This window comes from Ochotona princeps, chromosome 1 (genome assembly GCF_030435755.1).
Source record: "Ochotona princeps isolate mOchPri1 chromosome 1, mOchPri1.hap1, whole genome shotgun sequence".
In the NCBI taxonomy this organism is placed as follows: domain Eukaryota; kingdom Metazoa; phylum Chordata; class Mammalia; order Lagomorpha; family Ochotonidae; genus Ochotona; species Ochotona princeps.
The window spans coordinates 112,164,812-112,182,133 of record NC_080832.1 but is presented as its reverse complement, the minus strand read 5'-3'; the positions used below and the strand labels follow the sequence as shown (position 1 = coordinate 112,182,133).

General features: G+C 44.4%; 1 protein-coding gene across 4 annotated transcripts in view; it reads right to left on the bottom strand.

The window, feature by feature from the left end:
- The window catches only part of TCP11 (t-complex 11), a 167,525-nt gene that overhangs the window by 19,501 nt on the left and 130,702 nt on the right, over positions 1-17,322 (bottom strand). For 3 of the 4 annotated variants that reach the window (XM_058664205.1, XM_036493924.2, XM_058664206.1), the window contains exon 4: positions 5,673-5,793. In XM_058664205.1, the coding sequence (XP_058520188.1) occupies positions 5,673-5,793 (121 nt within the window). Of the gene's footprint in view, positions 1-5,672; positions 5,794-17,322 lie in introns of those variants that run through there. The other variant, XM_058664214.1, reaches the window with a different exon arrangement.

The window sequence follows — 17,322 nt, the reverse complement described above, 5'->3', positions numbered from 1 at the left end:
CGCCAGCACAGCAATCTGAACTCCACCAGCAACCAGGTGGGAAGGGACTTTCACCGGGAGCTCGGGAGGTGAACCCAAAGATCTGTCCATCCTGCTGGTCCATTTGATTTGACCAGGAGCAGAGACAGAGCAGCAAATCTCAAGACAGGCACTGTGAGAACAGAGTGGATTTCACAGCCCAGTCAGCCCACTAGAGCTGTAAGGGCACCACTTTGTGTAAGGGGAAAACGGCAAGGGAAAGGACTGAGCATGCACTGAGCTGGGAGTGAGTTCATTTCTGACTCAGTGAACTGCAGCAATGTGGCATTCTACAGGTTCCATCCAAGACAAGTCTGGGTAGCCCTCGGATTTGACGGCCAGCAAGTGAAGAACTGTAGTGGTGGTACATCAAGCGCCATTTTGCGCACTGTGGCAATAGCTTTGGGACTGCAGGGGACAACACTGAACTGTGCATGTGCTCAGCACGTGAGAACTCACTGAGGTCAGTGGTTTGCACTGGTCCCGCAGGAAAATACCAACTATGGCATTGTACGGGTCAAAATAGGTCCGTGTGGCACCCAGACCTAACATCCAACAGGTTCTAGCAAGATCAGCACCACCAACAACCTAAATTATATAGAACACCTGGTGTCTCTCCAATCCTGGGACCTGCTCCAACCGGAAGTGGGAGAAAGGTTGCAGAGACAACCAGCGCAGCCTCAGCATGGCATCACAGGAGGTGGAGAGTGATGAGCCAAGAGCTGGGGCTGTGGAGACCATGGTGGAAATCTGATAATAAGAACCCAGACCTGGAACTCACTGAAGGTTGTGGCACAAGTGGCTGCAACTAAAGAACCGGGTACCATCTGCAATAAGTAAAATCAAACTGTAGACCTGTGGGTGACACAGCTTAGAAACCTGTCCCAAGGAGAAGACTCTGCTAACCAGAAGTACAATGATCAAGAGCAAAAGAAGAGACAAAGGCACAATGAATATTACTGAAAACTCCCCTGCAAAGGAGCAAAACCCTATGCCAACCTCAGAGTTCATTGAGGAAGACATCGAGAAAATGGGGAACACAGAATCCATAAGACTCATTTTAACGATTCTGATCAAAAATGAGAAGCTCATGCAAGAGTTCAAAGAATTTAAGGAAGCAACAAAGCAAATCAAGGCTGGTATATCAGAAATTAAGAACACAGTAGAGCAAATTAAAAGTACAGTGGAGAGTCTCCAAAATAGAATGAAGCAAACAGAAGAAAGAATCTCAGAACTGGAAGATATTTCCTGTCATCAGGGGGAAGCAAACAAAAAGCTGGAAGCACAGCTGGATCAGGCCAAAGAAAGTATTCAAGAATTGAAAGACACTATTAAGAGGCCAAATATAAGAGTTATGGGAGTCCTGCTTGTGGCCTGGGAAAGTAGTTGAGGACGGCCCAATGCATTGGGACCCTGTACCCGCGTGGGAGACCCAGAAAAGGTTCCTGGTTCCCGGCTTTGGATCGGCGCGCATCGGCCCGTTGCGGCTCACTTGGGGAGTGAATCATCGGACGGAAGATCTTCCTCTCTGTCTCTCCTCCTCTGTGTATATCTGGCTGTAATAAAATGAATAAATCTTTAAAAAAAAAAAAGAGTTATGGGAGTCCCAGAAGGTACACAAAGAGAAGCTGAGTTTGCAAATGTATTTAATGAAATAATAAAGGAAAGTTTCCCTAATCTAGAAAAAGAATTGGGAAACAAGATCCAGGAGGGGCACAGAATTCCCAATAGGATTGACCAAAAGAGATCTTCACCAAGACACATGATCATCAAGCTCTCTTCAATTGAACATAAGGAAAAGATCCTGAAATGTGCACATGAAAAAAATCAATCGACATATAAAGGAATGACAATTAAACTCACAGGAGACCTCTCACAGGAAACTCTACAGGCAAGAAGAGAATGGAGTGACATATTCCAGATTCTGAAAGAAAAAAATTGTCTGCCTAGAATAACATATCCAGCAAAGCTTTCTTTTGTCTTTGAAAATGAAATAAAATTCTTCTACAGTCAAGAAAAGCTGAAAGAATTTGCCTCTTCCAAATCTGCCCTGCAAATGATACTTCAAGATGTTCTCTTGGTAGAGAAGAAAACCTACCAAAATCAAAGGCAAATGGGAAGAACATCCCACTAAAATGACAACAGAAGACTAAACCAATGAACAACCCATTCCTAAAATGACAGGACCAAAGTAACACCCATACATGTTAAACTCTGAATGTAAATGGTTTAAGCTCAATCAAACGTCATAGATTAATAGACTGGATTAAAAAACAAATCCCATCTGTTTATTGTCTGGATGAGACACACTTCACCAACAAAGATCAGTGGAAACTATATCACACGGCTTTTGTTGTTTTCTGATAGTTTCATCTCTTCAAAACACTTTCTTCTGATTAAATCATTCAATGACTCAGATCATGCAGTGGCATCATTTCTTTCAAGAAGGTTCTTGATTTTCATTTCTTCAGCTACATGTTAGTCATTTAATAGCATGTTATTTAACTTCTTGGTGGTGTTAATTTCTTTTTTCTCCCTGATGTTGAATTTGTTTTGTGGCTCTTCATTTAAGGGGATGTATAGTAGCTGTGTAATGGAGACTGTCATATCTAGTAACATGTCATTTAACTTCAGGGCATTGTAAATTTCTATTTTTCTTTCTATTGTTGATTTTGTTTTGTGGCTTTTCATTTAAGGGGATGTATAGTAGCTGTGTAATGGAGACTGTCATATCTAGTAACATGTCATTTAACTTCATGACTTTTCATTTAAGGGGATGTACAGTAGCTGTGAAATGGAGACTAACATCCAGATGTGAGGATGCAGTGTGGTATGCCTTTCTGCTTCCAGACAAAGATGGACTTACAATGAAACTATTTACTATATCTTGACAATAGGATTCTGGACTCTCTGCCATTGTCCATGCCCGCAATGATGGACATATGACTGAGTACAAAGAACTATATTTTAGTAACGATATAGAGGAACTAGGTGGGGGGGAGGGATCTGGGGAGGCGGTAAGGGGATATGGAGCTGTATCATAAAATGATAGCAATAAGAAATTCAAGGACTTGAAAATATACTGTAGCTGGTATAAAATGCATAATTTTTCTTTTTAACAGATTCATACTGCTTAAAAAATAAAGATTCTTTTCACACATAAAAAAAATTCAGACCTGCCTAACTCTGCAGCCCTTGCTTCATATATACATATATATGAAAATATATGAATATCCACCATCGGGGGGGAAGGTACGGGGAGGGGTGGTGGGATTCCCAGAGCCTATCAAACTGTATCACATAATGCAATGTAATTAATAAAACATATATATATATTAAAATATATATTCAATTAAAAAAAAAAGATGTTCATGAGGTATCGTTTGCTGCTTTCCCAGGTGCATTAGCAAAGAGCCGAATTGGAAGTGGAGTAGCCAGGAATCAAACCAGCACACAAGGGATGCCAACACTGCAGGCAAAAACTTTACTTGCTGTACTACAATGCTGGCTCTGTTTTAGGCTCCTAAAACCACCGAAAACAAGGTGGAAAAAAGTTGTTGGGACAAGTATTTGGTGCAAACAGTTAAGATGCCAGCTGAGGGGGCTGGCACAATGGCATAGCAAACTAATTCTCTGTGGCACCAGCATCCTATATGGATAATGGTTCATATCCCGGCTGTTCAACTTCCCATCCAGCTCCCTGCTTGTGGTCTGGGAAAGCACTAGAAGACAACCAAAGACCTTGGGCTCCTGTGCCCATCTGGGATACCTAGAAGAAGCTCCTGGCTCCCAGCTTTGGACCAGCCCAGCTCTGGCTGTAGAGCAAATCTGGGGAGTGAAGCAACGGATGGAAGCCCTAATTCTGACTTTCCAAGTAAAAAAATCAATCTATTTTTTTTTTTAAAGATTTATTCATTTTTTATTACAGCCAGATATACACAGAGGAGGAGAGACAGAGAGGAAGATCTTCCGTCCGATGATTCACTCCCCAAGTGAGCCGCAACGGGCCGATGCGCGCCGATCCGATGCCGGGAACCTGGAACCTCCTCCAGGTCTCCCATGCGGGTGCAGGGTCCCAATGCATTGGGCCGTCCTCGACTGCTTTCCCAGGCCACAAGCAGGGAGCTGGATGGGAAGTGGAGCTGCCGGGATTAGAACCGGCGCCCATATGGGATCCCGGGGCGTTCAAGGCGAGGACTTTAGCCGCTAGGCCACGCCACCGGGCCCAATCAATCTATTTTTAAAATGCCAGCTGAAAAGCCACATTTCTTGCTTCCAACCCAGCTTCCTGCTAATATGTATCCTGGCATTAGGTGACAACTGGAGTAGTTGGAGCCCTGCCACCCAAGTACGGATCCAGATTGAGTTCTAAGCTCATGGCTTCTGCCCAATCCAGCCCCAGATGCTGCAGGTGCTTAGGGAGTGAACCAACAGATGGATTATCTGTCTCTACCTGACAAGTAGAATGGATATAAAACTAAAAATCAGGGAGACGGGGAGGACAGCATTGTGTGGTAAAATGGGTAAAACCACTGCTTGTGCTCCATATAGATGCAATTAGTACTCTGGCTGCTCCACTTTCAATTCAGCTCCCTGATAACAACCTAGGAAAAGCAAGAGAGTATGAGCTCTTAGTGTCTGGGCCCCAACCATCCATGTGGGAGACCTGGGAAAAACGTCCTAGCTTCGGCCAGGCTCAGCCCTGGCTGTCGTGGCCACTTCAGGAGTAAAGCACCAGGTGAGGATTTTTCTCTTACTCTTTTAAATGAAAGAATATTATTTCAAATGAACAGATGAGTCTTTAATTTTTTAAAAATGAATTACTCTCCTGACTGGAGCAATAGATCCTAAGTACCAAGGAAGGATTGGATTGTTGCTACATAGTGGGGCCTGCAGGACTGTGTGCCCTGAGCTCATGAGACTTTCTGGGTGCTCCCAAGTACTCCAAACCCCAATGATGAAATTTAAGGAAAACAAAACAATGTTTGGGCAACTCCACCATGGCCAGTGGAGGCTCCAGCTACAAACATAAAAGTGGAATGAACAGAGAAGGTCAGAGATATCAACTATGGCTTTGTGATCAACACAGAAACAAGAACTAAAACCTTTTGTCTGTTACAGATACATTATCTGTATATGCTAACCATTCTGTGCTTTTCCCCTTCTTCCAATTATCTCGTAAACAGATTTTAGAAGTTAATTTTATGACTTAGTGCCTCCAGGTAACAAAATACCGTTGATCTGTGACTCAATTCTGAGCAGCCAGCAGCATTTGACTGTGTATCTCCTCATTCTGGGGAAGGGTGAGAATATCTAAGATAGTTAGATATCTATATTTTAGGTGGAAGTAGAGTTCTTTTATAAATTCAAATGTATTTACGACACATTTGGCACCTATGGCAGCTGATAGTCCAAGGGGTAGACCATGCCATTTATTAACTTCTTGCCTGTCAACTTTGAATTCACCATTCTTTTCTACTCTATGGAAATGCAGCTACGTCATTCACATTTCTTTTTTCATCCACATTACTCTGATTTCTTTCTATTGGGTAGATTCTGACTGAACCCTGTTAGGATCTGTTAACTGCAGACACTTCAATGAGCCGAGGGTGTCTAGGAATTCCACTCCTACAAATGGAAGGTAGGTTACTCACCTCTTTGATTTCTTCTAGAAGTTCAACAGCACAACTGAAATCAGGAGGAGAGGCTGACAGTTGTTCCTTCAGATGGTCCCAGAAGGCATTACGCATGGTCTCCTTGACCTTGCCTTCCAAACTGCAAGAGGGTGAAATGAGCAAATTATTCTCTCCACCTAAACACCGGCAATAGGGTGTTAATCTCCCAAGCCCCAAAGAGCATTCTATGTAGTAAGAAACCATTATGCTGAGAGCGAAAGATGAGACACAATGTCTGAACTGCAGAAGACTTCAGTCAGCTGGGGTTAGACTTCACTTTCAAGAGGGAAAACCCCCTCAGAAGGGAGCCTTGCCATTCTAGAGCGATCAACTCTGTGCAGCAGGAAAAATCTAATGGAAGAAGCTGAGGCTGTGTCTCAGCACTTCTGTGCTTCTAGCTGAGGTGTGTGCCTCACTTTCCTTTATATATATATATATGTGGGGGGGGGTGTTGTATAAGAAAATACTCCTAAAATCTAGAAGATAGGTATTTTCTAGTCAGCTGGTCTAATGCTGAATTCACTAGCAACTCCATCCTAACCTACTTATCTTGCATCCCCACTTCCAGTGGCACTGCCTTCAAACCCAGTCACAGGCGCCAGAAAGACCAGCTTCGGCTTTTTATTTATGCAAAAGGCAGAGTGACAGAGGAGGAGGGAAGAGGCAGAGAAGTATTTTCCTTCCATTTGCTGGGTCACTCCCCAGAGGAGCACAAAGGCCAGGGCTGGGAGAACAGGGCATGGTTCCAGGCTTCTGCCTTCAGCCTCCCCTATGGTGAAAGGGGCTCAGAGGCTGGACTACTCCCTGCTGCTTTCCCGGGGCACTTCAGGGAGTTAGCTCAGGAGCAGAGTGGCTGGGGCTCAAGCTGGAATCCTCATATGGGATGTGAGCATCTCTGACAGTAGCCTGACCCTTTATGCTCCAACATGGGTTCCCGTCTTATTGTGCTTGCTTGAAGACACAAGGAGCAAAGGCAATTCGACTGAGTCAGGAGAGCCGTGAGGCAGCCAACATTGGCCACTGCCACTGAGGTACTTCTTGGGACACCCTCCTTTCACCTCAAAGCTCCTGTGTTCAAGGCCTGGCTCCTCCCCAAGCCCCAGCTCCCTGCAACTGTGCACTCTGGCAGGCAGCAGGTGATGGCTCTGGGTCCTAGATGGAGGTTTAGCCTCCTGGCTCAGCCCTGACCACTGCAAACATCTGAAGAGGGAACCAGTAGCTGGGAGGCCTCCTTACATCTCTGTCTCTCCCTCACTCTCTGCCTCTCAAATACATACATAAATTTTTTTAAGTATTTCTCAACAAATGTATATTCACATGCAAAAAAGTGAACCTAAACACAGATCTTACATGCTTCACAAAATTAAACTCAGAACAGATCCTGGGAGATGGACATTTGGCTAGCAGTATCAGTTAGAAGCCCACATCACCTTTCAGAAGACTTGAGTTCCAGACCCAAACCCAGCTCCTCACCGCAGCCTCTTGCTGGCGCTCACCATCGGAGGCAGTGGTGAGGGCTCCGAGATGAGCTGCCTGCCACCCAGTGGAGTTCCTGGCTCCCAGCCTTAGCTCAGCTGGGGGCTAGCAGACACTCAGGGAGTGAGACAGCAGATTGAGAGCTGTTTCTTGGTCAAATAAGTATTTTAAAATGGATCACAGATCTAAAAGTAAAACACCCAACTATGAAACTCCAAGAAGATAGCCCAGGAGAAAAACCTAAATACCCCACATGTGGGGTTAGGTAATAACTTTTTTAGATACACTATCAAAAAACATGCTCCATGAAAGAAAAAAAAATCAGGTAAACTAGACTTAAAAACTTCTGCTTTGTTGAAAAGACACTACTGAAAAAATAAGGCACAGACTACAAAGCAGTGAAAAACACACGTCTAACAGACAAGACTGTTTAAAAAAAACTGTGGGAAATGTGTATTATGAAAATACCAAGCACAGATTTCTTTTAAAAGACAGAAGGACACACAGTGAGGGAGAGAGATATTCTCCATCCACTGGTTCCTTCCCTATTGGGCCACAGGAAGCTAAAGCTTGGCCGGGCTACAGCCAGAACCTCCATCCTGGTGTTCTACATGACTGGCAAGAGCTCCAGTACTGGGCTCATCAGCCACTGCCTCCCCAAGGCACATTAGCAGGATGCCGGTTGGAAGCATGGAACACAGGACTTTAACCAACCGACTCCACAAGGAACAGCTTAACTTGCTGCTCCACAATACCAGCTCTTCTGTAAGGACTTCAAGATCTTTTTCACCAAAATAAATTTTTTCAATTCTAGTTTTCCAAGAGCATTTCGAAGTATCCTTACATGTATTCAAAATACATGGGGGGAATCTCCAAAGATTAAACAATAAAATTAAATCAACTTTGGGCCCGGTGGCGTGGCCTAGCAGCTAAAGTCCTCACCTTGAATGTGCTGGGATCCCATATGGGCGCTGGTTCTAATCCCGGCAGCCCCGCTTCCCATCCAGCTCCCTGCTTGTGACCTAGAAAAGTAGTCGAGGACAGTCCAAGGCCTTGGGACCCTGCACCCACATGGGAGACCTGGAAGATACTCCTAGCTTCAGATTGGCTCAGCTCCAGCTGCTGCGGTCACTTGAGGAGTGAATCATCAGTCGAGGACAGCCCAATGCACTGGGACCCTGCACCCGCGTGGGAGACCCGGAAGAGGTTCCTGGTTCCTGGCTTTGGATTGGCGCGCACTGGCCGTTGCGCTCACTTGGGGAGTGAAACATCGGACAGAAGATCTTCCTCTCTGTCTCTCCTCCTCTCTGTATATCTGACTTTGCAATAAATAAAATCTTTCAAAAAAAAAAATCACTTCACCAAAGGAGATACACAGATAAGAGTAAGCACATTCTATTCACCTATTAGAACAGTCAAAATCAGAAAACTGACCAAAAAACATTAGCAAGGATTTGAGGCAGTAAGAACACCCGTTCACTGCTGGTGAGAATGCAAAACTGCAAATCTAAAAATACTTTCCTCATATAATCAGCAATCTTGCTCCTTGGTATTCACCTAAAGGAGTTATGAAAGCCTTATGAAAACCCCAAAATCTGTGCATCAGTTTATAGAAGCTTTACTTCTAGCTGCCAAAACTTGGAAGCACCCAAATGTCTCTCAGACAGTGGATGGATAAACTAATTGGTAGATCCAAACAATGAAATATTATCCAGTAACAAAAAGAAATGGGAACTCAGTAAAATAAAAAATAATGGAAGAAACAAGCTATGAAACCATGAAAAGCGTGCAGGCGCTTGAAGCACACAGCGCTGCGGAAAAGAAGTCAGCCTGAAAAGACCGTGCGCTGTGCGATTCTAACAACATGGCTTTCTGGAAAAGGCAAACCTTGGTGGCAGTGACGGGATGAGGGGATGCCAGGGGCTTAAACGGGAGAACGAACAGGTGGAGCACAGAGGATTAGGACAGTGGGGGCTCTTGGTACAACACAACAATGGACAGTGGACACGGGTGTTAGACATTTTTCAAAGTCCACAGAATGCACAATACAGAAGGTGGAACCCCAACGTAAATCACAGACTTGGGTTAATGACAAAAAAAAAAGTATTAACACTGGGTCCTCAGGGCAGGTGTTTGGCCTATCAGCTATGATGCCAGCTGAGGCGTCCACACCTCATACTAGGGTGCTTTAGTTGGACCCCTGCCTTCAGCTCTGGACCCCAACCTTTCCCCATAGACCCTGGGAAGCAGTGGCAATGGCTCAAGCAGCTGGGTGCCTGCCATCTGTGTGAGGGACTTGGATTGAGCTGCTAGACCCTGGCTTCAATCAAGTTCAATCCCAACTGTTGTGGACATTTGGGGAGTGGACACAATAGCTTTCTCTGTCTGCCTCTTAATAACAAAATCATTTTGAAAATATATTGCATAATTATAACACATGTATTATACTCCTACAAGAATTAAGTCACAGCAGAGATGCCACAGGTGTTGTGGCATGGAGGTCCAGCTGAGACACGCACATCCTGCTCTGAAGGCCAGCTTCAAGCCCAGCACCTGTTTCCAGTCCAGCTTCCTGCTAATCAAGCCTGGAAGGCAGTGGAGCATGGCCTAAGTGCTTGGGCCCTTGCTATCCATGTGGGAGACCTGGATGGAGTGCCAGGCTCCCAGCTGAGACCTGGACAGTCTTGAATGTTGAGGGCATCGAAGCAGTAAACCAGCAGATAGAAAACCCGTTGTTTTTCTTTCTCTCTCCCTCCCTTCCCCTTTCCTTCAAGCTTCCTCTAAATGAGTGTATGTGCGCTGCTCTGCCTTTCAAACAGATGAAAATGACACACCTACAACAGCTCTGTGGAACAGTGGGTTAAGCCACTGGCATCCCCATATGAATGCTGGGTCAAGTCCCACCTGCTCTGCTTCTATCAGCTCCCTGCTAATATGTCTGGGAAAGCAGTAGAAAATTACCCAAATACCTGAGTCCCCGCTATGCAAGTAGGAGATCAGGCTGGAGTTCCTGGCTCTGGTCTTCTGGGTGGCCCACTCCCGGTCACTGTGGTCAGTTCAGGAGTGAACCAGCAGATGGAAGCTCTTGATCTCAACCTGGCTCTACTCTCGTTCTCTCCCCTCCTGGACTCTTAACTCTGCCTTTCAAATAAACACATCTTTTTTGTTTGTTTTCTAAAAACAGCAAATAAAGTAAAAATTTTAAATCAGGGAAACTATGTAAGAAAGTAGGTGACCATGCAGGAACTTTTGTTTGTACTTCCTGATCATTTTTGTATAAAATTCAAGTTTACTCTTTAAAGAAATAAAGCAGGGCCCAGCATAGTAGCCTAGTGGCTAAAGTCCTTGCCTGGCATGTGCTGGGATTCCACATGAGCACCATTTCGTATCCTGGCTGCTCCCATTCCCTTCCAGCTCCCTGCTTGTGGCCTGGGAAAGCAATCAAGGACAGCCCAAAGCCTTGGGACCCTGCACCCATGTGAGAGACCCAGAAGCTCCTGGCTCCAGATTAGCACAGCTCCGGCTGCTGTGGCCACTTGGAGAGTGAACCAGTGGACAGAAGACCTTTCTATCTCTCCTCTCTGCAAAGCTGAGTTTCCAATAAAATAATTAAATCTTTAAAAAGAAAAAATAAAGCCTAATTTTAAAAAGTGAAATTACAGGAATCAATTTTCGTGTGTTTAAGCAATCTTTGACCTACACAGATTACCGAGAACATTTGAAAATTCTAAAACTATATCTAGTCACTGCCAAATAGGTACTGATCTTGCTGAACATCCCCCCTCCCAAAAAGAGAGCAATAATGGATGTTCCTTGCAAAAATAGTATGTATATAGATGCAAACAAAGAAAAAGAAAACAAAAACCCCAAGTTCCTCTCTTAATACACGAATCTCAATCATCTCAGAAACAGCTAACCTGTCTAGTGATCAAGCATGCACTGGAATTCTTAACTACCTTCTCCTCATCCTGTTCATCACCAAGTTCCACTAATCATACTGCTGGATGCCTCTGGAATGTACCCCTGCCCGTGGTTATTCTTACCAATAACCAGTCCCAAGCCTCTGGCCTCATGCCCTTCTGAGCTGCTCCCCGCACCACTATCAAACAATTCTAAAATGGATTTCTAAAGTGCAGTTCTGGTCATGATCATGCTGAAAGTCCTCTGAGGTTCCGATCAACTGCAGGGTCATGACTTACAAGCTTGTTGGGACTGAGCGTACCTGGGGAGCAGCAGACACAGGAAGCTCCCCTATCTGCCTGAAGACCAGGTGCTTCACAGGATGCCCAGCTGTTACGAACCCCCCTCCTGCATACTGCGTCCACTGCAAGGAAAAGCCAATCACAGAAAGGAAGCCTACCATTCACTCTGCACTCAGGGCCCAAACTCTGTGCCAGGTTACTGTTTCTTCAAAACCATTTTTCTCCCTTATAAGCATATACCTGTCCAATGAAACAGCCTATATAACATCCCCTAAAATCACCTACTTCCCCCTCCCCCAACACAGTAGCTTTAGTCATCTATCCCTCAAGCTTTCCTATTCTGACTCCTATTTACTTATACATTATAAAGTCCACATATTCTCTCTTCCATTAATTGGCCCAATGCCAGTATCTCAGTAGGCCCAACTATCAAACCTTCAGAGGGAAAGCTTTATCTTCCTTACAGTCCTGGCCCGAGCATTTTAGTCTGCATACAGAACTGTGGCACAACTTGACAAAAAAGCACAGATAGGGATGAATTTTCCTCAAAGACAGCTTCCCCACTTCTCTGCCTGTAGTACCTCCTTAGCTGGTCTTCACCTTTCTCCCTTTCCACATTCAGACTAGGAGAAAATGCACGGACCAACTAGCACCGGCATGGCTTGCTCTTGGAGAGCTCTCATTTTAAACAACTGTCTCATTGGTAGCTATGCAAATGCAAATTAAGAAACACACAAGGGGAGAGGATCAAGATGATGGATTAAGGTAAGAACATGATTAAACAGATGGAGAACATTAGCCAGGGTGAAGCAGAGAGGGCACATTCCAGGAAATAGGAGAGGAAAGGCTGAGGGCAGAGCAGCACCTGGAGACTACGGACATGGGAAAGTAGTGGACACAACAGTGTGGTGTTGCCGTGACCAGATACCCCAGCAGCATTCAGCAAGCAGTGACCTGAACTCCAGCAGCCAGGTAGGAAGGTTAACTCAGAAGGTAAACCCAAAGAACTGCCTGTCCTGCTAGTCTATTTGATGTGACCAGGAGCAGAGACAGAGCAACAGATCCCAAACAGGTGGTGTGGGAACAGAGTGGATTTCAAAGCCCTGATCACCCTCTAGAGCAGAATTGGGAACCATCTTGTGTAGGGAGACAAAGGCTTTGGGACAGGACTGTGCATGCACTAAGCTGAGAACAAATGTATTTCTAGCTCAGGGAATTGCACCAACATGGCATCCTACAGGTTCTACTCAAAATAGGTCCAGGTAGTCCCCAGACCTAACAGCCAGCAGATCCACAACTCCACGAGTGGCACATCAGGCACCATTTTGTACAGTGTGGAAAAACTTTAAGACTGCAGGGAAAACAGTGAGGTGCGCATGCACTGAACTGGGAGTGAACACACTGAGTTCAGTGCATTGTACCAATCCCACATCAAAAATAATACCGACTCTGGCATTGTATGGGTCAAAATAGGTCCATGTGGCCCCCAGATCTAACAGCCAACGGGTTTCGGCAATATCAGCACCACCAACAACCTAGCTATATAGGACACCTGGTGTCTCCCTAATCACAGGAACTGCTCAAACTACAAGCGTGAGATACGTACGGACAATAGCGCAACCTCAGCATGGTATCACAGGAGGTAAAGATTGGTGAACCAGGAGCTGGGGCTATGTAGACTGTGGTGGAAGCCTAATATAACAGCCCAGATCTGAAACTCACTGGAGGAAGTGGCACAAGTGGCTGCAAACAAAGAACCAGGTACCAAAAGCAATAAGTAAAATCAAATTGTAGACCTGTGGGTGACAGAACTTAAAACTTGCCACAAGGAGTGAGCTTTTAATTAGGGAATCTCAACGGAACTTGAGCTGTGGTTATGCATCAAGGTGAAGGAATTCATGATGGGGGAAGGGTTTAGGGTGAAGGGGGGGGGAATCCCAGTACCTATGAAATTGTGTCATGTAATACAATGTAATTAATGAATAAATGAATATTAAAAAAAAACTTGCCACAAGAAGAATCTGATAATTAGAAGTACAATGACCAAGAGCAAAAGAAGAGACATGGGCACAGCGAATATCACTGAAGGCTCCCCTGCAAAGGAACAAAAGCCTTCACCTATTAACTGAGGAATACACTGAGAAAATGGGGGATACAGAATTCAGAAAACTCAGCATAAAGCTTTTTATCAACAATGAGAAACACATACAGGAGTTGAAGGAATTTAAGGAGTATGTCACATTAAAAATGGCAACACTGAAACAAAATTAAGCCGAAATATTAGAATGAAGGATGCAACAGAGCAAATTAAAAATTCAGTGAAAAGTCTCAATAACAGAATGAAAGAGGCAGAAGGAAGAATCTCAGAACTGGAAGATATTTCAAGTTACAACAGGGAAACAATCAAAAAGCTGGTAGCAGAGCTGGGTCAAGCTAAAAAAAGTACTCAAGAATTAAGAGACACTATAAAAAGGCCAAATATAAGAGTTACGGAAGTTCCAGAAGGTGAAGAAAAGCTGGGTTTAAAATGCACTTAGTGAAATAGGGGCCAGGGGCGGTAGCCTAGTGGCTAAAGTCTTCAACTTTCATACCCCAGGATCCCATATGGGTGCCGGTTTGTGTCCTGGCAGCTCCACTTCCCATCCAGCTTCCTGCTTGTGGCCTGGGAAAGCAGTTAAGGATGGCTCAAAGAATTGGGACCCTGCAACCATGTGGGGGACCTGGAAGATACTCCTGGTTCCTGGCTTTGGACCAGCACAGCTCCAGCCATTGTAGCCACTTGGGCAGTGAATAAGCGGATGGAGGATCTTCCTCTCTGTATGTCTTTCCAATAAAAATAAATATTTTAAAAATGGATTTAATGAAATAACAAAGGAAAACTTCCCTAATCTGGATAAAGAATTGGGAAAAAACATCCATGCAGGAGGGGCACAGAATTCCCAATAGGGTTAACCAAAAGCAATCTTCACCACAACACGTGATAATCAAGCTCTCTTCAATTGAATATAATAAAGAAAGGATCCTTAAAATCAATGAAATTTTTCAATGATGAAAAATCAGTGATTTTTTTCTAAATGAAAAAAAAATCAACTGACATTTAGAGGAAAGGCAATTAAATTCATAGGAAACCTCTTACAGGAAACTCTACAGGCCAGAAGAGAATGGAGCGACACATTCCAGATTCTAAGAGGAGAAAACTGTTGGCCCAGAATAACATACTGAGCCAAGCTTTCCTTTGTCTTTGAAAATGAAATAAAATTCTTTCACCATAAAGAAAGGCTCAAAGAATATGCCTCTTCTAATCCGGTCCTACAAATGATATTTAAAGATGTTCTCTTGACAGAGAAAAAGGAATAGCACTCAACAAAACCAAAGGCAAATGTGAAGAACATCCTAGTAAAATAACAACAGAAGACTAAGTCAATGAACAACCAATGTTAAAATGACAGGACCAAATTACCACCTATTTATATTAACCCTAAATGTAAATGGCTTAAACTCATCAGTCATTTACCACAGATTAGTAGACTAGACTAAAAAACAAAACCCATCTATTTATTGCCTACAGGAGACACATCTCACCAAAGATCAGAGGAAACTCTAATGGATTTTGATGTTTTTAATTTATTTCTTCAGAACAGTTTTATTCCTCATATTAAATTCCTCACTGACTCCTAGGCCGTACAGTACCATCATTTTCTTCAAGAAGGCTCTTTTTCATTTCTTCAGCAACGCATTAGTCATTAATTTAGCATGTTATTTAACCTCAGGGTGCTGTAAACTTTTTAACTTTATTCCTTTTGTTGGCTTTTGTTTTATGGCTTTTCATTTAAGTGTATGTATAATAACTCTGTAATGGAGATGATCATACTCAGATGTGAGGATACAATACAGTATGTATCTCTACTTCCAAAGATAGACTCCCAGTGAAACTATTAAACATATCTTGACAATAGGATGCTGGACTCTTTTGCCATTGTCCGTGCCCACAATGATGGACTTATGACTGTCTATGAAGAACTATACTATTGTAATAATATAGGGGAAATCACTGTGGGGGGGAGGGGACTTGAGAATTTGCAGAGGTGGATAGGGAAATCTCACAGCCAATGGAACTGTATCATAAAATAGTAGTAATAATAATAGAAAAATTTATAATTAAAGTATGGTAAGGTGTTTGCTTTCTGCCTTCTGCCCTATACTCAAATGAAGCCATATCATGAAACACAAAGAAACCAGTCAAAATACTTCAAGCAGCTCTAAATCTGGAACAGCAATATTTCCATCTATATCAATCTATATTCTTTGATATAAAAGGGCAAATGAAAGATAAGTTTGATAGACTCATCTGCCCCATTGTCATTCAGACTGCAGTTCATTAGTATAGATCTAAAACCAGGAACTCTCATCTTACAATGTGAATCTTTGCAAAAACAAAGCATGATCCTAGGAGGCACCCAGAGTTCACCCACTACCCTGGCCGCTCACAGAAACTCCCCATCAGCCTCGCATGTTTACAGACACTGCTAAAACAAGGACATTAGACACACGACTGTACCAAGCTTTAAGACATTCTTACGAAAGCATCCTGTGACCAAAAGCCATGCAAAGCAACGCTGCCTCCAGGCTATAACTGTTTAAGTCCTCTCTTCTTGCTACAGGACCCGCTCGCTAGTGGCAATGCTTCCACTTACTGGAACCCTTATTTCCTGAACTGCTCCTTCTCTTTGGAAAACAGAAAATCTCCCCAAATTGGTTCCTCCAAGCCCTGGCCTCCTCCCCGCTCCTGAACCCTCCGTCTTCTGCCCATTTTTCTTTTACCCCAACAGGATCCCCTTAAAGCCCAACCTCTCTGTGGTGGTCGGTGCAGCACAACTTTTCAGGAGGGTACATCAGACTTCTGGTTACCCAACAAGGGACCTGAAGGAGACCCCTTAAAGGGATGCAGGAAAGGTGCCATGAATCCCTTTTCTGGGGTCTCTGTCTCAATTTAGGAGGAGGCTCTCTGGTCTGGACCTTGGCCCTTTCGTGTGTCCCTTTTGTGTATCTTGGTGGTGGGCCCCAGTGGTGCCTGGCAGCTGGCATGTCACTAGGAAAACTGCAACCCTCCAAGTCAGCAGCTGTCAGGAGTGGCTGTTAACGTGGAGAGCTAATGCCAGCTGTCTCTGACCTTCTTCGTTCCCTTGTGTGCTTTGGGGAGAAAAGCCTCAGACATCTGACCCGGTCAGGCCAAAAGTGGCAGTAAACGGCAATCCAGTGCCAGAAAAAAATAACTGGCCAAGATGTCAGAGCCAAAGCCACAACTTGATGGGGGAAACGGCTCGAACACTTAAGAGGCTGTTGGAGCACTCACCACCAAAATACAGGCCGTCCTCCTGCAGCAGGTCCTGCTCACAGAACCGGGAACACCTGGACCTGCCCTTTCAGGAGCAGGTTCTCTGCAACAGCAACGCGCAGCCCAGCAGTGCGACACTCCCTCTCAGGCTTTTACCTTGGTTGTGGGGAAGGCTTGCGAGTCAAGGTGTGAAAACGGGATTAACTTCTAAATACCTGAGCACTCTACCTTCCAACCTTTCACCTGTGCAAGTATGAGGACCCCCCGCCCCCCAAGAACTATAAATGCTTCGTAGACCCTATTTGTAGGCTTCTCCCTGAACTCAGCAACCCAATTAAAAAACATACACAGGGCTGGTGCAGTGGCACAGAAAGTGAAGTCTCTGCCTATGGTGCCATCATCCCATGTAGGGAACTGATTCAAGTCCCGGCTGCCCCACTTCCAATCCAGCCCCCTGAAAGTACACCAGGAAAAAAACTGGGAAAAATGGCTCAAATACTTGCATCCCTGCCATCCATGTAGGAAATCCAGATGGAAATCTTGGCTCTTGGATCTGGTCTGCCCCAACCCCAACAATTTCAGGCATTTGGGGAGTGAACCAGTGAATACAGGATTT